Source organism: Xiphias gladius, chromosome 22, assembly GCF_016859285.1.
Source record: "Xiphias gladius isolate SHS-SW01 ecotype Sanya breed wild chromosome 22, ASM1685928v1, whole genome shotgun sequence".
NCBI classification, from domain to species: Eukaryota; Metazoa; Chordata; class Actinopteri; order Istiophoriformes; family Xiphiidae; genus Xiphias; species Xiphias gladius.
Genome location: NC_053421.1, coordinates 12,419,440 through 12,442,645, shown reverse-complemented (window position 1 = coordinate 12,442,645; position 23,206 = coordinate 12,419,440). Strand labels below are relative to the sequence as shown.

At 38.6% G+C, this 23,206-nt stretch overlaps 1 protein-coding gene across 1 annotated transcript in view; it reads left to right on the top strand.

Annotated features, from left to right (window-relative positions):
• Window positions 1-23,206, top strand: part of cdkal1 (CDK5 regulatory subunit associated protein 1-like 1) — a 238,596-nt gene that overhangs the window by 203,116 nt on the left and 12,274 nt on the right. The window contains exons 13-14 of the mRNA XM_040118310.1: window positions 16,383-16,466; window positions 20,278-20,442. Coding sequence (XP_039974244.1) covers window positions 16,383-16,466; window positions 20,278-20,442 — 249 coding nt within the window. The remainder of the gene's footprint in view (window positions 1-16,382; window positions 16,467-20,277; window positions 20,443-23,206) is intronic.

Sequence of the window (23,206 nt, the reverse complement as noted above, 5' to 3'; positions counted from 1 at the left end):
TGAACACATGCAGAGTCACACAGAATTTTGTATACACAAAGATACAGACTGTTATAATGCATATTGAAATCATGCTGAAGCCATTTAGATCAGCCCCTCATTTGCATATGCACCATTAGCCCATAGTCAAGCTGGCTTGGCCTGCCAGCGTACCCCCTGCATCATCTACAACGGACCACTTGGAGTTAGATGTGCATTTGGTATATTATATATGTGTGCTCGAAATTCACATTTATTCACTGACGGCTTTCTTTAGACTTGAATGTCTGTCTCAGGGTCATAAATACTGTAGGGTATTGATTCATTTACTCCAGCCTTTTACCTATTTTATACTGCTCTTAGCCCATGCAATCTCAATGACTTTAAGAGCTAAAGACTGAGCTCCCAAAAACAAGTTTGCTATAATCATTAATAGACACATATTTCAACGTACTTAGCACTCTTGTTTGAAGTCATTCAACAGGAACAGTAAACAAGATTGCTCTTATGAGTGTATTCTGGGTTTAAGCTACATGTGAGCTCTACTGGTCTATGGTGAATGCTGTGGGTTTGTGCTTTTTGTCTACTTGTGTACTGATGACTTAGTTGGTTTGAATGGCACAGCTGTGTGCTAGCAGACTAGCCTCTTAAAGCTCTGTCTGATTACTACTGCTTCCATTGATTAATGTTCATTATGTCTGTGTGTATGCGTGTGTGTGTGTGTGCGCTCTGAGTCAGTTCAACCTGACACCCCACCCCCGCCCCCCACCCCACCATAATTCAATCAACACCATTGAAGTGCTAATATTGCCCCCTTTGTGAGTCATTTTCTCATTCAAGTCTCATCTTGCCGAAGCCAGTCTGACTTTTACGGTTTAGGATTTTGACTTTCATCTGTTTTGTTTTTCTTTTATGTTTTTTGATATTTAAATGGTTCTCCCTCTCATGTTTTCATTTATATAGGGAAAGATAGACGAACTGGAAGGAGAGATGAAAAAATTATTCAGTGAGATAATGTAGTTGATTCCTTTCTGTCTCTGGTTGATTGGCTGTTGTAGGACCTGGTGTTCCTGTATCACTCTGACGATTGATAGAGTGTTTGAACTGAATGAAGTAGACGCAAAGCAGCAAGTTTTGCTAGATATTTGATCCCTGTAAAAGAGATGATTTCCTCACTTCCTGCCTGAGATCTCACTTTTGCTTATGAAGCTATTATATCTATATAGATATATTAAGAGAAAATCAAGCAGTGTAGGGTTCCTCAAAACCTTTTAATCTGTGTATGCTAAACATAAATGAAACCGTAAGGGCAACTGCTAGATGACATTAAAGAAAAAGCTGTTTAAAAAAAATCATGGTTGTCCGTTCTGAGCATGTTTTAAACTGAAATTAATTATCTTAGAATCTGCGAAAGCAGCGCTTTGTGTGTGCTTGTCAGCTCTTTTTGATCCTTATAGCCTCTCTCTGTCTTTCTGTGTGTGTGGACTAGACCAATAGGAGGTATGATATGTTCATTTGTTCTCTACAACTGTCCGGACCCATTCTCTATTTGACATATACAGTACATACATTCATTCCTGCTTATCATGCTATAGTCTGCAAATTGTCCATTGGCCAGTAAGTTCGCATACATTACATTATTCTTTGTATAATTTGATAGGAATCCCTGTGCCATTCTCTGAGGACCATCCTTTTTGGAGTGCCAGTTTCAAATGTGCATGTTGTCTACACAAGAGCGTACATGTTTTCCTGCTGTTTTCCTGTCACTTTCTTTGTCCCTCTAACATTTGGATAGATTCATACTAAAGCTTTCACATCATGCTATACTCACACATTGTCTATGCATTGACTAATAAGCGCACACACACATTTATATTTATTTTTCTGTGAGTGTGCTCCTTAGCTCATAACTTTGACGTTGAACTGCTTAAGCATTGCAGTTACAGTATATTCTGTCACCACTTTAATACTTCGCTGTCTTCGAGTCACTAACAAAAACAAGCTTTTAGGTTTCATTTACTTTAGCAAGATGAATTCAGTGGATGAGAATTTTGAATTCAGCACACAGGGAAAAAGAAAACAACAAAAGGGAGGCAAACACAAGATAAAAAGTGAAACAGAGTAAAGACAGAAAACGGTCAGAGAGCAAATTGAAGCTGGTTTAATGTTATAAAGATATGGGTATCATGGAGTTATCTCAGAAGGATAATTGGAAGTGGGTTAAGATATGAAACTGAATGAAGCAGCTTTTTAGTGGCCCAACCTGTCCATTTGGTATATGGTACTGACATCCATACAATTTGTGGCTGTCCCTGTCTTTTCTTGCTGAACTTGCCAGAATGGCCAAAAGGCCTTTTGGATGACTTGCCCTTCAACATATATTATTTCTGTCCCCTCAAGCTTGCTGTTTGCCTAAAGGGAACTATATTCTGTGGGCATCAAGCTTCCCTTTCTGTGTGACCTTTTATATACATATGATCTGTAGTGTCAGCACTTTACGACCCAATGTTCTTTCCATGCTGTACTGTTTCTATATCAGTAATAGCTCAAGGCTTTGCAGAGTTAACTCTACACTTTTCTCTCTGCTCACTTCTCCCTACGGGAACTTAACATTTCATCGGTGCCCTTTTTCTTGCATCAAGATCTCCTGTCAGCATTTTCTCATTCAGTCTCCTCTTCTTGTCCCATAATGCCAGACTAACCACATAGTGGACATGTCCAGTGGTTGCTAGTCTGAATTTCTGCTACTTTTCCAACTGTCCCTCTCATACTCCCCTGGAGCAAATACACCATGTTTACTTCTTTATGTGGCTCTTTCACTTGTCCCGACATTGTTAATGGTACAACATTAAACTCTGAATGTGCCCATGTTATGTAAAGCAGTAAGTGCAAGATCACTAGATAGTAGTTCAATGTTCACTGTTAAAATAAGCATTTTAGTAAGACTAATTTTCAGATTAAAACAGAAAAGTCAATTATTTTTAAAACAAACTTTGAATTAAATTAATAGCACACCGAAGGTAAGTTTACAGATAGCCTTAAAGCTGTTCACCATTACCTCATCTTCACAATATTACAGGTGATGATTACCTCCACTGAAAGCAATTTTATGTCCCTGATCATTGGTGTTTTATGTGTTTGAATGCAGATTTGAACCCTTTCCATCACTACCGACCTCCCTGACTCTCACATGTGATTACTGTCCAACAGAGAAATAGTACAAAAGAAAAAAAAAAAAGATTATTATGAGACTGCAAGAAGAAATCAAATGCATAAAGAAAATCAAATCTTCCCTCTTATCTTTCTCACTTTCTGTATGCCCTTGGTTAATCTGTCGTTTTTTTTTGTCCTTGGGTACCTGAGTGAGCCAGAGACAGAAAAAACAACAGAGTACTTCTCAGTCCATTATTGCACCACTTCAGAATGTACCATCAATGGGACAGATGAAGAGGACACAAGCATACTGAGCTATGCACGCGCACACACAAATGCACAATGACACGGAATTGTTAGCCCATGAAGAGAATCAGTGTTGAGAATAAGTGTTGAGTGTCCAAAAGCGAACAGTACAGCACAGAACATTTCATTCCCCTGTCAGTGTTCTGTACGCACAAGAGAGAGAAAAGGGAGGAGTACATCATAATTGTACACAAAACCTAGTATGCACAATGACAGTTATTAAGGTCGTCCTTGACATTGGTTGATGTACAGTCGACTAAATTTGTTTTATTTCTTGTTGAGAAGAATGCTACAGTAATATGAAAGATGAAAATGAAACAACCAAATGCAAACCGTTTACATTCATACATATTTTTTGAGAATATTTGTGTTTACGGGAGAATAACAGCATTTACTGGGTACTGTGTACCCAATGTAGACTTAGACTCAGTTGCCAGCTCATTAGGCACACCTTAGTAAAACTTATGCAGTCTACCCTCAGTACTGATGGGGTGGACAAAATATTAGACCTGCCTCTCTGTATAACATGGTCCAGTTCAAGCTGGATAAACGCCTATTTTATATTGTTCAACAAAAACCTAACATTATAACCATGATAGTAGACTTCATTTGTTGATTCTGGATGATTTTGCAAAACCTTGACCTATGTTTAGTACAAACATTTTCAAAAATTCTTATATTATTATTCTTGTATTATTCTTATTCTTCAATATTTAGAGTAAGACTGTATTATTATAGTGCCATCGCATGAAAACAGCATGGCATTAAGTACAGTAATTTCAAGGTCGTTAAATTTATGTTAAGTTGCTGTTGAATGTGTTGTGTGCCTATCAACTATACAAACCTCCACACTCTTACTTTTTCCCAATCTATGTGAACAGCACAGTACTGCATGTATTCCTGTTGACTGTCAGCAATGGAGACTGCACTACGGAGGCAGAGTTCAACACCAAATACATGTGGATTGTGGGAAACATTTTTTTTTTGCATTTGAATGAGGGCACCTGTATATTTACACCCACATTCTCCACATTTGTTTGAAAATCTACTGCCTCTCAGACTTAGAAAGGCAGTTGTAGTCTGTCACTTAGACAAACTGCTGTTGTTTTTTTCCCTTCTCCAGCACAAACAATTATCTCGGTCTCATCAGTTTTCCAACCAAATTTCAAATAATTTTTTATAACATTTTTATTTGGATTTGCACAATTGCTAAAAGTCAAGAAAAATGCAGGAAGGAGACAGACATAGGACTTGCATCAAAGGTTATGAGCCGGCTTTTAACCCAATCAAGCATTAGGAGTACATGATCCTTGCCTTATCCCAAAGAGCCACCAGGATGGCCTTGTAGTTCATGGTTATTTCTCCCTTATCAAAACACATACATACATTTCTCTCATTCTAATAGGACGGCTGGAGGGCTAGCCTTGAACAGCAATCAGACACATTCGCTAGATAGGCCTTCCTATGCATGTATGATTTGTTGTGTCTTCAGGTGTGGCCTCCAGTGATAATCATAATCATACTGCTATTGCCAGGGCATTAGTTTCAGCTGCAATTATAGATTAATGTGGATGTATAGATGTGTGCATTACACGTGCCCTGTCTTACTCTCTCTTCCTCTCTCTGTTTCTCTCCCTTTCACTTACACACACACACACACACATGCATGCTCACATGAATTACACACACCAAGGCCTCCAGGCCCACAGGGACATAACAGACAATCAGCCTGACAATCACAGCTGAGCTCTGATTGATGCTGCAGTTGCATACACACACAAATTCAGACACCTAGACGCTGTAATGCCAAAGGCTTGATCCCCCCTATCTTAGACACACATGCACACACATACACACACACACACACACACACACACACTTTCAAATACGCCCCACAGTGGATGAATAAATAAAGGAGTAGGGAATGTTTTTACTATTTCCAATCACTGGCTGTGTGAGATGTGATGACAATTATAACCATTGTAGCAGAGGAAAGAAATACATGATCAAGGCTTAACAGAATGCAACTTGGAAGAAGAAATGGTTTAGGCCAAACAACATTTGTTACATGGTCTGTAGGGGTTGTGCTCCTCAATATCGGCTGTAATGAAAAGTGACAGCCTTTTTATGTAATTAAATTAATTAATTTATTTTATTTATGTGTCTGTCTGTCTGTATGTGTCTGGCAGGTGTCTATTGTACCCAGGATCTATGTATCAACAGTATTACAATTTTGTCCAGGTAATATTTTTATTTGTGATAGTAATTAATGTAAAATAACTTAAAATATTGAGGGAAGAGATGATGTAACAAAATTTAGATGCGACTAACAAATCCGACCCTAGCCTTTATTCAAGTTCCACGTACAGACCGTATACCGTAGAACTCTTCAATTTTATTCTTTCCATATACTTTTCTGTATGACACTTTCTGATCTATGATTTAAGGCATACTTTTGCATTTGACCAAGTTTATGTGTTTTTAATGTTTGTGAGACTGTGGCCCTGTTCACAGCTGGCATTTACATGCATCTTGGGTGATCCAATCACAAGTGGACAGCTCGGAAGTACAGGTGTGATTGCACCCATAGAGATATATTTTGAGTGCGTCAAACATCTTGGGTGATTGATTTTTCTGGAATATGCCAAGGAATAGAGCCAGTCTATTTTGTTTTGATTGCTGCTGCTTCTTGTAATTTCCGGCAGACTAGGCATGGGAAGTGCATTGCTGTTTCCCGCGGGTTAAAAAAAACCAACACATTTGGTCTTTGCAAACAGAAATGATGTACGTGTTTGTTTATATATTGAGCAGGGAGGTGAGATCTGATCACAGGTGGTCACTCGAAATGCATGTGGGGACAGATTCCAATGCCAGGTGTAAACTTGTAGTTAGAACTGTCCACTTTTGATCAGATCACCCAAGATGCACGTTAATGCCAGGTAATGAACAGGGCCTGTGTTTCCATGTGTGCATGCAAAATCAGGTATTTTACTAACTGATGTTTCTGAAGCTTTCATTATTTTTTTTTCTATCATGTCTCTGTTTTGATGTGATTCATTCCAGCATCTGAGACACGAAACAGCCTATGGGCTACTGTCACAGTCCTGTGTGGTTGTGTTTGTGAGAGGGACTATCTATCGTTCTCCTCTGACAAACTAGATCTGTCATGCTAGTGGCAGACCTGACTGTCTTTTGTGTTGGTTAGCTGAAATTGATGAAGCAATCAACTGTGTATGTGTGTGATTTTCTGTGTTTTCTTTGTAATTGTGCCAGTATAAAGTATGTTTTTGTGTACACAGATGCAGCATGTGTGTATTGTCAAGGAGCCACAGAGCAATCGTCACATAGAATTGTGATCTTCAGGCCTATGTTGCAAACATTGAAATACATAAATCAGCTTTATGTAACAACTCATTGCTCAGTGCTACAACCTTTCTGTTTCACTCTACTTGCTCTTTCTCTCTTTCTCTCTCTTTGTACTCCCATGTTGAGCTTATTCGTTTGGTTGCAGATGAAATATATAAACATCTTATATATATTTTTAAAGAGACATGGTTTAATGTTAGCTGCAGTGTGATCTATCCATCATTATACACTACAGTTTCCAAATCATTCATTCATTGTGATTTGCCAAGGTTTTAGAGATAGCATATGTGCATACTTAGGGTAGAAAATAGTATTCTCTGTAATTGTCCACTGCTAGTTCTGTCAATTACACTGAAGTCATTTCATTATTGCATTTTAACATATTTTTTAAAAAGTTTTTGGCAATTTGAGAGCCACATATCAAATGTAATCAGATCATTTGTACTGGGTTGACAGAGAATTTTCAGAGAAATAAATCACAATGAAAAAATAGATGGATGGATAACACTCTGGAGAAAAGTAAAAGCACATTTTATTGTCTTTTTAAAATCAAATTTCCCTGAGGTTCTTGTCAACAAATTTAGAAGTACCATGAGAATGTTTTAGAATTAGCTGTCAGAGCTGGAAGTGAAAACCAAACCTGCACCAACATTGAACAAATCTCGCGCAAACAAAAGTTTAGATGTCTGTAGCTGCCCAGTGCTGCTGCATTGCCTCTTATACTATCCGTTGCATGTTCCCCATTCTTTCTTCCGCTCTTGATGAAACTTCTTGAAAGTCCTTGTTTGAGCCGAGTAAGTTACGTGATCTGAGTATTCATGAAAACCAAGCGCAGCGCTTGTTTGATTTGAGGATAGTAAGAGTACCATTCTTCATTCTTGGAAAGACTGTCCTGTAGTAACAATCTTTCAGATGCCACTAAAACTTGTCATTTGCAGTGTTTGTGTAATATATCACAAATGAGGTGGACAGGTTCAATTTTATTCCTGTTTCTCATTTTCTATACACTTTCTTTTGTGTACTTGCTTGCTCCTCCCTCCCTGGTAAATCTTTATGATTTGTAACTTCTCACTCCTGCTTTCTGGGAATCAGCAGCACACCCTTATTTACGTACAACCATTTAAGTTTTTTTACTTTACTACGTGTGTGTGTGTGTGTGACAGAGAGGGAGAGAGAGAGAGTGAGAGAAAGGCATAGGCTGATGAGCTTTTGGAGAGGGGGCTACGGAGGGTCTGGAGGGGGGTTGTAGATTTGATGCAGTTGCACAGCATGCTGTTCTGGCAAAAACCTCACACACTTCACCAGCCCTGTTCAGAGAGAGAGGGCAGGGGTTGCTACAAGAGCCAAGAACGCATTAGAGGTATGGTTCACAGCCTCAAGACACACACATACTACTAGTAAGGCTTCAGCCATGTGTGTATTCAGTGAGGTATATCAGGATAATTGTTATTAGACTAGCCTGAAGAGATGCTCGGTGTAGTGGTGTGTCAGGGTCTTTGTCTGTAGGTGTGGAGATTTGTCTCTGTTTTCATGTAGCTCTGTTTGTCTCTTTGTGTACGAGTGTCTTTATCATGCTAATAAACTCGGAATTTTGTCTGCTTTGCCTAATATCTTTCTTTCCTCTTAGCTTTACTCTTTCTCTTTGTCTCCCTCTTTCTTTCACCTTTCTTCTTAGAACTGTTAACTTACAAGGGTTTAATATTTCACGCTGATTATAGCCTGGTCATTGGTTTATTGCTATTCACTGAGTGCTTCAAGGTTCCAAAACTTAGAAAACTAGTTAGAAAATTATTTTCCCTTGAACTTTGCTGCATGTCATTTGCTCTGTAAATCAGGAATTTTATTTACTCAAAACTTTTGGAGGAATGATGAGATATAAAAGTTGTGGAAGGTGACACAAAATATCGCTCTCTCTTTTATTTTTATGTAAAATAATCATGTTGGCTCCTCAAATCTTCAGGTCTCAAGTGGTAGGTGAAATAGGAAAACACAACACCTGGGATATATCAAGTCACTATTCTCCAGAAAACTAAAAGCTTTGAAAAATAAAGTTGAAGATGAAGAAGATGAAGTTGAAGATAATGTAAATTGTTATTGAAGGTTCCCCAGAAAGGTCAAGAATTTCTTTTTGTGTCAAGTGACTTATAGAGTGAAAGGTCTTGGAAAGCACATTGGATTTACATTGTACTGTGCTGTGTAAGAGACTAGGGTAAGAGACTTTGTAATATAAGTGTGCTCTTACAAACACAGGTGGCTGATATAGTTTTGGTTTGTGGTGAGAGGATGAATTTTTGTGTTAACAGAGGGTTTTTCTCACATTCTAATGTATGTTCACATTTGCAGAAACACAGTATGTAGGTACAAACAGTATGTGCATAAATACATGCGCTTGCATTTGGTTTCAGGTAGGTGGGTGGATTCTAACTGGATTAACATAATAAACACCCGGTTTTAATATTTCTTCTCTATTTCGCTATCAACCACACAAATCCACACACACACTAGCTGAGGTGTTTTCAATAAAGATTTCATGTGTCCTTCAAAGAGTACTTCATGACTCCCTGGTCCACTTGTCTTACTGAGTGAGTATTTGTGTATAGGTCTGGTCAAAGCTGAAGGACTTGCAAACTTCCTTTTTTCTACTGTTTACTTTCTGAAATTTTAGCCCATTGTTTCTTAAAGAATAGTTCATTCTCCAAAGCTTGAAATCATTATTTGCAGTATTTCCTCTGCTTTGTACTCTTTGATTTATCCTTGTGTAATCAACATTTCATATACTTAAGATTAACCAGACCTCATGAATTGTTCTTAATCATAGTCATTTTAATTTTATCAAACTTTCAAGTGGTCACCAATAATTTAAACATCACTTCTAATTGACATCATAGATTGTCGGAGCCAGTTGTATCAGATTGTAAACTCGGTGGATGTGGATAGCATGGCTTTACTTTCTTTAGTGCAGCCAGATAAATTGTGAGTCAGTCTTCTGACTGGCAAAGTAACTATTTGCTCCCACATATAAGAACCAAAACCTGATATCATAACACTTCTGAAAGGCTGAAAGTACTGGGCAGAAAGATATTTGAACCTGTTGCAAAGACAGGTGAGTGCAGTGCATGAGCAGACAGATAAGGAGTCAGTTTATCGACTGAGAAAACTTCCTTCAGCTGCTACTGGTGGCTGAGTTTCAACAACACTAGGTCAAAACCAAGTATATGGTTGGACCGTTTATGATCAATGTGCGAAACTGAGGACATAGTTGCAAATTGTTGTTGAACCGCTGTAAATAACTATTTTCAAAGACAAGTAGCTAGGTGTTGCTTGATGACATAATACGCTCATTACGCATGGACCATACCACCTGCCTCGCCTCTACCTGACAGCTACCTCGCTGAACTGCTGCAGCACGCACAAATGTGTCAATGTCAACACCACCAGCATTGCTGCTGTGCCACTAGTACTGCCAGCCCTACCTTTCTACATTGAGCTTGACTTCAATAATAAAAATCATCCATCATTGATGAGTGGTCCGAGAAGTGCACAATTGTAACCAGAAAGCAGTCACATGATTTTTGTTTAATGTACATTGTCTTTTGTTTTTGACAAACGTTTTGAAAAATTGTTCCTCTTTTATTTGCATAAATATCTTTTTTCAGTTTTTTTTTAACCTTTTCTTAATTCTTTCTATCCCCCTCTCATACCATATACTGTAGCTATATACTGAAGACTACTGTAGTAGTCTTCTTTCTCATGTTGTTAATGTATTACTCTTTGTAAATTATTTATGCTTTGGCCTTGTTCCAAACAGTATATTTGGATAACTTTGATCTGTGTTGATTTTACATTTGTCCTCACAAACAATTTACCAAAGCCACCCGTAATCCCCTTAGTCTGTGTGGGAAAGACTGAAAAGTTTGAGTCTCTTTTACTTTGAATCTGACTTTGAGGGTAAAACAAAATACCCAAACCAGCAGGGGTGTTTTTTTTTCCTCTTTCAAGCAGCTTATTCAAAGAGAACCTCCAAAAGATCAGAGCATCTCTCTTTAGCCCTGTTAAATCACTCCCCACAATGATTATTTAGCAGGCAACAAACAAAATATCTCTCTACAAGGGGCTAGAGAAGGCTGTGCGTGCGCATGCTTGTGTATAACAGTTGATCTGTGTGTGTGTGTGTGTGTGTGTGTGTGTGTGTGTGTGTGTGTGTGTGTGTGTGTGTGTGTTTGTGTATTTGTGGGTATTTGTGATTATTTGGCAAAGTTTGTGAGGAAGAAAGCGTACCATATTCCGCCATCCGTCTTTGTTTATGTGTGTGTATGTGTTTACAGTAGAGTGAGAGAGTGTGTATAGGAATGATAGGGATGGGTAACGATTCCAGGACATAGTTGAATAAATGAAAATGAGTGGGTCAGAGTAAGACAGAGTGATACATAAATGTTTAATTGGTGGGAAAATGGAGTTCAGTTTTGGTGTTACATAAGCCTGCAAGCCACTGCTTAACAGTAGGGGGTACAGTTCAGACACAGCTGTGTATTGTTCAAACACTGTGGTAAATTGTACAAATGATGAAAAGTTGTAAACTGGTTTGTTCTGTAACAAACAGCACCATGTGTAGAATGCAGTCTGCACAAATAAAAGAACTTTCATGTAGATTGGCAAAAACTGTCCAAAAAGAGAGGACTCCATTGTAGTATCGAGCTGACAGCTGGTGGTGGTGGTGTAATGGTTTGGGGAATGTTTTCTTCGCTCACTTTGGACCCCTTAATACCAATCAATCATGGTTTGAATGCCACAGTCTATCTAAGTATTGTTGCTAACAATATGCATCCCTTTATGGCCACACTTTAGACATCTTCTAACAGCTACTTCCAGCCAACTCATCTTGTCTCAAACTAGTTTCATGAATATGACAATGAGTTCAGTTACTTCAGTGGCCTCCTCAGTCACCAGATCTGAATCTGATAGAACACCTTTGGGATATGGAAGAACTGGCGATTCACAACACGAATGTGCAGCTGACACATTTGCAGAAATTATGTGATGTAATTGTGTCAACATTGACCAGAATATAAAAGGAGTGTTTACAACATCTTGTTGAATCCATGACATGAAGAAAGTAGGCTGATTCAAGAGCAAAGGGAGGCCCTACCCAGTATATTAGAATGGTGTTCCCAATAAAGTTCACGGTGAGTGTAATTCAGGTGAACCAAAAGTAGACAAAAGTATTTGTCGCGCTGTGTGTCACACTGTACATCCATGATTGTTACATCATCATCATTGAGTCATCATCAAAATAAATCTTATATGATGTTATATTATATCAACTCTGTGAAATATCTTATCCTTATCTGATAATTTAGTATGAACATAAAGGGAGTGAGAATGTAATGCAATGCATTTTTAGAATAGTTCAAAATAATCATTTAGCATTTCCTCATTGTAGGCACATGCTGTGTGGGTTTAAATTTGGCTGGTCTTGTTTTTAAATTATTCACCTCAGTTGCACTAAATCATTCATTGTCATTCACATTGAATGTGACTTTTCTGTCAATTATATACTACCTTTGCCGTGTTGTTTGCTCAGTATTGTAAGATTGGCACCACAACAGGTGTCGCTACCTGTCAAAAGATTTAGAACACCTCAGTTTTTTAATTTACATAATTCAATGTGTCAGTGTTTCTCAAATTATAGCATAGAAAAAATAAACAATTGGAGATTATAAAAACAAGGAAGTATGGAATATTCTTGAAGTAAATTTAATCTAATTTTTTCACTCGTTCAGCAGCCGACACACTTGTGACATTCTTTCTACAATGGGAATCAAATATTGTTCAGAAAGTTTGTTCAAACACTGTTGTAGAAGTTCCCACAAATGTGTTGCACTTGTAGGTTGCTTTGCTTTCACCTTCTGTCCAGTTCATCTAAAACCAACTTGATGGGATCTAAATCTGGAGATTGTGCTGGTCTTCCATCATCAGAAGCCACCATCTAGTTCTGTACTTCTTATGTTTTGGGTCATTATCTTGCTGCAGTATGAACCCCTGACCAACCAGTCTGTCTTCCCTTTGTTACTTTCCTTTTTTTCACCATTCTGACCACAATATACAGTAATACTTGCTGCAGTACAGTATTGTCCTAATAATGCATCAAATGGTGTAGTAACACAGTTTGTTACAACACTGCCTCTGTACAGACAGAAGGTTAGGGAACCTGAAGGAATTGTTTGCATTGTCTTTCAAGGTTCCGTTTACTTCCATTGCTGCAGGAAAGCTGTAAATTTAACAATTTCTTAATCCCTGAAAAAGGTCTGTTTTTCTATGAAATTTACATGATTTTTCAGTTTTTGGCGACTTTTACCTTTAAAGTTATCATTCAAACATTTAAAGGTGCTCTATGTAAACTTTTGCTCTCGCTATATACCAAATTTTATCATTAACAGCTGTTTACTTACCAAGAGCTTCAGTCATCGTTGCATTTACAAGAGGTTAGAATACACCCTTTGTTGGGCAGTGGGATTTCTTCATCCTCTCATTTTGAAGTCGGCAGACTGGACACTACAGTTACTTACTATTGCAAAGTGGTATTACGATACATGATGGGCCATGTCTAGCTGGTTTGCATGCTAACTTCAGTAGAAGAAAAGAAGTGATAGAAATAGAGGCAAAACAAGATTTAACATTGGCATTGATTCCGCTGCTGGAGACTGCTCTTGGAGAGTAAAAGAATGAAGTTTGATGCTGAACTCACAACCTTTCTTCTAGACTGGTAATGTGACAGCTTTTAATGCTAATGTTGGCTTTCTGGCAATAGCAAAAATTTACACGTAGCACCTTTCAGGTTATTCTCTGGACGTGAGCTGCTTAAATTTAAATAAAAACTGGAAAAATGGGGGTGTTCTAAAACGTTCAACCAGCCTTTTTTTTGTATTTATTCGTGCTTTGTTTCCTTTGACTGTTGTCTTTTTATGACTAATCCCATGCAACAATCTGGCTTCTTTTCAGTCTGGTTTGGAATATAATCCAGTTGCATGGTAAAAAAGCCACAGATGGAGCAAGATATTGGATGATGCTTGGGTGAACTGCTCCTTTATTTGTGACGCAGATAAAATTTTTGATTACAATTCAAAGCCACAGTTCTCTCATTATCCTTGTTATGATGTGGATTAATTATCAATTAAACTCATGATCCCACAGATCTGTAGTGGATCTCCTGTGTATCATGGGATGTTATTCTCTGGATGGTGACGTAAATACCTGTCTCACTGTGCAAAGACACACACGCACGCACATTCCCGTTATTTGGTATTCTGTGAGGTTTTTCAACAGATGGAGTAAATACAAATCTAAATCAAATCTAAATGCAGCCTCTTCCAGGAAAGACAAGCAGCCACACAAGCAAAGACCAACACACATATGTTAGAATTACACACCCCGACGCCACACACACACACACACATGCACATACACACACAGACTTCATGGTGTCGTGCACAGAGGTGTGTGTAGCGCATCAACTTTTCATTTACTGAATTCACTACATTCTTCATATGTGTCATTGTCTATGCCAGGGTGTGTTCATGCATGATCATCCTCTTATTCACAGTTCAATCAACGTATTAGGATATACCTTAATCCCAGATCATTGCTCCCCGCTGGTTGTTTAGGTGTGGATTAGGTATTATTAAGGCTGGCAGATCTAGCTTTCAGTTCTTCCACTGCAGCTCTCCTGTGGAACACAGTGCAAGACTGAAAACTAAATGAAAACTTCAAGAAGCTATGGTGAGGTGGACTGTTGTTTGACAATTAGCTGAATGACTCAGGGTAGCCACCTTTTGCCCAAATTTTTAAAGGGGCAGCACTTTGCGTCTTTGCTATAGGACTGGATTTAAGTATAGGAAAGCTTTTTGTTTTGTTTTTTTCTTTCTCCAAAGTGATACATCTGTCTGAAACAAATGACACAACTTAAAAAAATTATGGTCATATGGCAAGACAAATTATGGTCATTAGTTAGTAGTTGATGTTTTACAGAATTATAAAATGTTAACAGACACGTTCTCTGTATTTTAATTTTTTTAAAAATACAAACGGCATCCCTTTTTTCCTTAAATATATGTACAACGGTGTGAAAATAGTCTATATTTTCATGTGCTCAAGATTTTAGGTTCACAGCAGAGACATCTGTCTTGAATCCAAAAGAGCAAACAAAAGGGCCAAATCAAATGTTCACCATCCAGTAATAATGTTCAAAGGATATTTTTTCCAGCCTCTTTTTCTGAAAATTGCTCTGTTTGCAGGAAGCAGTGATTTATTTGGTCTCTTTTTAAGTCTGTCAGCATGCCTGTGCAGGTGTTGGAACACATATGCACAGTAAAATCAGTAAAAAGGAAAAGAGAGAAGGATGAGAGGGAATTATAGTGGAAGGAAGAGAGGTATGAACACCAAAGAGCCCAAAGACAGGAGAAAGGGATGGAAGCAAAAGGATAAGGACAGGAAGGAGGGAAGAAAAGAGAGCAGAAGATGGCTGAGTGCAAAAATGGAAACACCCTGAGCAATATGTCAGAGTCATGACTTCTAAGGCTCTGACATATTACTAAGGAAATGATCAGTCAGCACAGTTTTACATTACAGGGCTCATCACTGACAGAGTTTAAATGCAAATACTGCTCATTGAGCCTAAAGGACACTCTGTTCCCAACATTTCAACTGTATGTGGCTGTTATTTAAAACCCAGGTGGTTTATGCACTGCAGCGCTATGGTGGTTTCTTACATTAGAAGAACATTTGCATGTTTTTTCATGGCAAAATAAATGTAAAGTGTCTCATCTAGGGCACTCACAAAAACATAAAATGAAATGAGTGAGGATCCAACCGTCAAGCACAGTCAAATATTTGTCCAAACTGAATTGTCCAGACTGATGAACAAGTAAGAAAAGATGTCTCCCTTCCCAGCCAAGTCAGTCCTGAGGTGGTTTTATTCATGCTTGCAGTACTTTCAACAAAGTTCTCCTCTTCTCCTCTTTCTCCTTCTTTAAGTCAACAACATTCTTGAACAAAAAATGTACTCTCTGTTATTATGTTCCGTGCTAAATCTCTTGATTGGGAGGCCTTGTTGTAGTATTTTCTGATGCCCTGAATAGACTGTTTTCTGTAAGCATTTGAATTGTATCCTGTATAGCCTTGTATTTTTTTCTTTTTCTTATTCAGGTTCCATTTTTTTTTTTTTTTTGGAAGGAACTTAGTTGAATAGTGCTTACTATCCTCTCAGCCAAAGTGCTAAAGCTGAAGTGGCTCGGGAACCTTGAGATTGCAATTAAATGGTGACCTGGACCAACAGAAAACATGAAAAAAACATGAAATAGCAAAACCTTGATTGAATTGGGATCTTGATGAATAGAATTGTACTGTCTCACCAAGGAAGCTTGCCTGTGTTGAATTAAAACCGAACAAGATGCACAGCCCTTATCATGGCTTGTATAAGAAAAGTGGTAAACCCATATCCAATGCTTGCATATGTGAAATTTGTTGTATGAGCAAATTCAGTTTTAATTTATTTTTCTCTATATCTCCCACTCTCTGTATAGGTAGGGGAGAGGCAACATGTGTTGGTGACAGAGGAGTCATTTGATGCCCAGTACTACGTGGCTCACAACAAGTTCTACGAACAGGTAAGACGTTTGTCAGGATCGTTGAAAGTATGACCCCTTTGCACCTACTCCATTGAACATGTTGGAACAAGCGTCATTTTGCCCCGGCTCATTTAAAACAACCACAATTTATGACACAGGGATTAAAAAATACACTGAAAGTGTTTTCTATATATTTAAACAATCTTAAATTTTACTTAACTAACAGTACACTGGTACCATGCACCCATTTAAAGCTGACACCTGAAAGTGACATTATATTTCACTTAACTTTTTTCTTACTATTTGTTCACTATTTCTATCATTTATTATCCTTCAGTTGGTGATCATGTTTTTGCTGATGTTTCACTAAAGTTGCATTGGCTGGTATGGGCATCAGGAATGTTTGTTGACACACATGCATTAGATGAATCCAAAAATAGTTTAGTTGTCCTACACACTTTATCCACCATCGAAAACATACAGTAAAAAAGATGTAAATTAATCTGCATTTGATGAATATTTTTTCGTATGTGTGGCTAATCCAACTCTTCCTCATTTTCACACTTAGTAAATCAGATCAGAAGCTTTGCTTTGCATGTCACAGGAGTACTCACAGCAGGTGTCAGAAGCTTAAGCTGGTATTGACTGAAGTAGGTTAGCAGTAATATCACACGTACTCACAAATACACACACACAAACACACACACACACGCACACACACACACACACACACCCTGCGGTGGTCATGAGAGCATTTGGCGGCTGATAGCGGCAGTTCGTTTTGCTTTTTTTACCGTACTAACATTAAGGTCAGCCCTAAAGACATGAACATTCCATCCTACACACACACACACACACACACACACACACTCCTGCATGGCTTCAAAGACCCTCTCTCAACCTGTGAAAAATTCACTTTAAAACATCTTCAAATAAATCAATTTCCTCCTGCTTTAACCATCATCAGAAACATGTTTGAAGTTATGCTTTTTATTAGCGGGGAGAGCAGCGGATGGTAATAATTTTTCCTCCCTTCCACTTTCCTCTCCTCCCCTCCTCTCCTCCTCCTTTGCACCTCCTTCTGCAGGCTATAAACTTAAGTTACAAGTGTCACTCAGTTCATGTGTGTTGTAGGAGTGCGCACTCCTTCATATGCAGGCATGTATGTCATGTGTGTCAGTTGACTGTACTCAAGAGGGTAGCATGTTGACTTGTTTGAAGTTTTCCCTTCCCCATTTGTTTTGGACATTAAGTATATTTGGCATATACTCCTAAATCACACTCTTGACTTGAAGAAAGAACATGAAAACACTATGTACAAATATCTTTCTGAGTGTTTCCCCCCAAGGGATATATTCCTATATCATATCATACGTACTGTATATCTACATTTGTGTATTTGCAGGCACACACAGAACATACACCTGAGGTTGTATACACATTACGTTACAGAAGCCTGACTCACAGTTTAAGTTGTATTTTGAGAACCTCCTCTCATTCTTCCTAGCTTTTATCTCTACCTCCCAAGATATATGATATCTCTAAGAACCCAATATTTACTTTTGGTGCAAAAATGTAATTACATGTCAAATGTAAAGCTTAAACCACATTGTACATAACTCACGTTAAAAGCATCAATACAACATTGTACATACAACATTTTTTATTAAGAGTGTTGGATGGAAAAAAGAATGAAGAAAGGAGAAAGAGAGAGAGAAAAGCAAATTGTAGAGCTGTTCAGTTGGGAGGAGTGGGTGGTTTAGGGGAGTTTTGGGGAGTTGAGTTGAAGGAGAAAAAAATGGGAAAGTCGAGGGTCAGGAAAGAATTGAAAAGAGTAGTGGGAGCAAAGAAAAGGACAGAGAAGGCTTAGGTGGGTGGAGGGAAGTGGGGAATAGGGTAGAGAGGTGTGAGTGTGAACAAATGGCCTAGTTTCACTTTACACCATCAGACGGATATCTATCTTGACGGGTATAATAGGCACCCAACCACCTGGGTTGTGTGTGTGTTTGTGTGAGTGTGTGTGTCTGTTAGTCGCTGAGTGAGGAATATAGGAAAGGGCGGGGTTCCAATGAAATCGGACAGGCTCTTTCATCATTTAATCACCCTGTAATGGGCCTAGAATGACCCTGACCCACACACACACTCACCTAACTCCCTCACAGCCCTGCTGTTTTACCTCTCCGCTCCAAGCCTGGTTGCTGGCACATACACACGCACACGCACAGCCTCACAGTGGTCGGAGTGTTGAGCAGCAGGTGTGTTGATTAGGCAGGTGTTGCACTGGCTGTGTGTGTGTCTGGCCTGTTTGCCATCTCCTATCATATTCTACCAGCTGGATAAAGACTGACAGATTAACACTTAACCAGGTGTAGTCCTGCCATCACAGCAGTAATACTCCCTCCACCAGTTCACATGTTATCCTCTGCTGAGTCAGTAGCTTAGCCCTGCAGAGACTTGTAACAGTTAGACAGACCACCAGATGATCTGAGTCAGCACGCAGCCCGCTTTATTGTACTTGGGCAAGATACTGAAACCCCAGCTTGTCCAAGGTTCCTGGTCTGCTGCTGATCCTAGTCTTTGATTTGCCTGTGGAAAGAGGCAAGCAAAAATGGAATTTACCAACAGGGACCAACAATAAATTGTCACATTGCTATCCTTATTATTAAGTTATTACTCATTGTCTTAAACTTGTATAATAATCTAATTTATTAATTCAAAAGGAAATGGTCAACGCAGTGTCAGAGAGTTTGCCATAAAGGCTCAGCCACGTTCATGCCTGTTTTTACAGAAAGGATAACATCACTTTTCAAATCCTAAGGTGCCTACTAATACAGGGCACCTTTTTCTTTCACTTGGGGAATAGAATAAATTATGGCATGGTTACTAAGAAAACCCACATTTTATTTGTGATTATAATTTGCACAAGCTCTTAGGACTGCAGTTTTAAATCCGACCAATAATCCCCAATCATTCTATTAATGTTTACCAGAGAGATAGAATCTAAAGCAAGAGCTGAAGCAAAGGAGTAAATCAGTACTCTGACCATACAGCGTACATCGCTGTCCATCTTTCAGTTGTTGTTGGTTTGAAAATAACTTTTGAAAGGAAAAGGCATTTGCATATGATCTTTATTTACAGGAGTAAGTCCTTAAGAACAAATTCCATTTCACACTGAGCCATAATTATAACTCTTTGTTTTCTCTTCCCTCCTGCTGTGATCAGCCAAGAATTGTAGTTGCCATGGTGAAACAAGAAGACAAACCAGCAAATCCCACTGGTTTATCCCACAGTTGTTGTCGTAGTTTTTGACCTTGAGGGCTTCCATAAATGGAACTGAAAACACTCAGCCCTGTGTTTTTTTGTAAGCATACAGAGATGTGTTGAAAAACAATGAGGGGGGGCATTGGGGAAAACAGTTCTGAACAGAGGCTAATGTTCATAATTGACAGATGTGAAGAAACATGCAGATGGTTGGTTATTTGTTTGAATGTAAAGGTGTGCCTTTATAGGCGACTGACAATAAGTCGCTGGATTTATCTCACCTGTGGTTACTAAAGTGCAGTCACTAAATGACACGTTACTCTTGCCCTGTACCTCATAAATCTCACAACTTTCATTCAGTGGTGTTAATAATATCCGTTGTTCTCTACTTTGAAGTTTTGTCAATATGATGTGATTTATTTTGTATTTTTTCATCGCAGATCTATTCCCAGAATCACTGTTACAGTGAATGAAATCCCAGATGTTAAATAATTATTCATTTTAGCTTCATTGTGGGGTTTTTCCAGGTACAGTTTTTTTTTTTTTTTTGCAGTGAAGTCAGGTATGATGAGCTGTTCCTGGTTTGTAGGTGCTGGTACCTAAGAGGGCAGAGTTCAAAGGGAAGATGATTGAGGTGGACATCTACGAGGCAGGAAAACACTTCCTAAGAGGCCGGCCAGTAGAAGACAGTGAGCCGTTCACTCCCTCCATTGCTCAACCACTTCAGAAAGGAGAGGTGTCTGGCCTGATGCAGGTAAAAACGCACACACTCATGCACACCTGCGTACAGATACACTCTATTTAAATGCACACTTATATTCACATTTTTTCCCAATTCATTGGGTCAAACAGATGCATGTATGTAAGACAGTCATCACTTCATGGCTGTACTGCAAAAGTATACAGCACAACAGAACCCAATATTTAATATTAATTATATTAAAAGGTTTTTTTTGTAGCATACACCTCACAGTAGAGTTTACTAGATGTCAGGAATAAATTAAAATACAGGTAAATCAGTAAGTAAATGGAATGGAAGTAGAAAGGAAAGGGATCCTGAGGAATGCAGGTACACAGCTTAAAACATTTTTCAAATATACAGCACTGAGAGCATTTTTTACACTATACCACACATTTATTCAGTAGAGAAGAGTATACATCCCTCTCAGACAATCCAATATGTATCTGGATACAAGGTCCATGATCTAATAATCTAATAAAAAGATGTTAGATAATCTTGCACTGATATGATACACTGTGTCAATATATGTCAGTATGAAGTCAATTCAGTACAATTTGATTCAGCTGCAAATTAATATTCATTAACCTCAGCTTAATTTATTTATTTTTTACATGAATAAAAGTGTATTAGTTATGAGTAACTAAAAAATAAATATAATATTTGCTTGAAATGTATTGAAATATTGACTCAGACATGCCCTGGAACATACTGTCACGCCAACAAGAGTTAACATGAGCCATGATACACACACTACATTTTGTGGTCAGTTCCCAAGGAGGATGAATTTTTCACTGAGATGATGTGAACTGATAACTGTTTACCGTGGTTCCCCAGTCAGTGTCATCCTTCTAATTTTAATATTTTCAACAATGCCATATGAGCACATGTTGTGGGAAATAAGATAATCATAATAATCGATTAGCATTAGCATAATCAATTTGAAGCACAGAGTCAAAGAGAGAAACAGCTGCTTGGAAAAACTAGTACTAGTCACTTCAATTTTGCTCAAATTTCACACAGAATTTTGTTTGCATCTTTGATTGTGCATCGTAGCCGTATATCTGACTCTTCTATCAATGTTCCAATATATACTGGTTAATTGTTACACACATAATATCAAGTCATTTTTTCCTTTTCAGTGCAGACTCTATTTAACTTCAAATCAGTTGCCTATGTTGTGCGCAGCATGTATTCAGACATGCATGTATTCGCGAATGCATACTCTCATCTTCTTCAGGTAACGTGAGAACCCACCCGACATCTGGCAGGCTCTCACTGTGTGTTCTTTCCCTATCAAAACTATAACATTTTTGTGTATAACAGGCTACTCAAATTTTGTTCGGTCAGCAAATAAATAAGTGCGTGTGCGTGCGTGAGCGTGCGTGTGTGTATGTGTGTGTGTGTGTTTGTGTCGCCATTTTTAATCCATGCTTGCTTCTGCAGTTTGTGAAAAAGCACCAGTGTATCAGGCGTGAGATAAGTAATTTAAGATAAGCTGTGGCTGGCTAAACTGTACTCTGCCTCACCCCCATCCCCCTCCCACCCCACACAGATATACGCAGAGAAACACACGCACGCACACACACACACACACACACACACACACACACACACACACACACACACACACACACTTGCACACACAAACACCATGTTAATGTAACTGTTTCACTGCATGTTATTTTTCACTCTGACTAGCTGTAGCTTATAGCTCAGGACATGGAGCCACAGAGCAGAATATGATACACTTTCTAATTTCACACTCCATCAGCCTTTACTGCCAGAGAGGACAGAGAGGGAAGGGAACCAAGGAACAGACAGAGACATGAGAGAAAGAGGGGCACTGTGAAGAGGAAGGCATGTAGAGAGACAGTAATGTCTGGCAGAGAACGAGATAAAAAGAAAGAAAGCGAAATGTTTCACAGCAAGCCAAGCAACATGTCACTCAGCAATGAAAAGTTCAGCAGTGGGGGCTAGACCTTGTCAAACTAGTTGCCTCACAAAGTCTGCAGCCCATCCAACACACAAGCTTGCATTAGTTTTCCCCCACTTAATGTCCCCAACACTCACACTCTTTCGACAGACATTCTTACACAACACATTGAGGCCTTAATTTTTCTTGGATTGATGTAACAACACATGCACTTTCTTGCACATAGATTCATACATACACATCACACTCTTACACACACTTTGTTTTTCACACACTGACGTGCAATTTGTCTGGTCCTAATACTGTAAACACCTTTGTCCATATATTTCCTCAGTATATCTGGTAATATCAGTTCTTAACAGTCCTAAGATCTAAATGTGTCTCAAAATTGACGTAAAGTCGTCATTTCCACCCTTTACTTGCTCTAGAAGAAAGTTTATGTAGAGAGCTAGAGGTTGACAGAGTGCAAGAAGAGTCTTTGTCTTCCAGTGTGCGCACTGTTTTCGGTTTTTGCATTAAGCACCTAACTGAAATAGTAATAGCTGAATAGAACACATTATCAGCTTGTTTCTGTTTTACACCTTGTGCGTACACACCTGGTGCTGTGAGGTTTTTGGGGAAGTAAAAAATTTACTCTGGCTATATGTGTATACTGGTAAAATCAGTGATGAGCTGGGCTGAGACTACAAAAGGATTGGCAGCCACAGTAAAGGGAAGTCTTTACAATAGCAACCAAAGTTGAAAGGGTAATAAAGGATAATGAAAATAAATGAACACTTTCTAAGGTATGGTTTAAAATATGACAGCATTCGAGGAAGTGGTAAATGAGTGGAGGCAGAATGA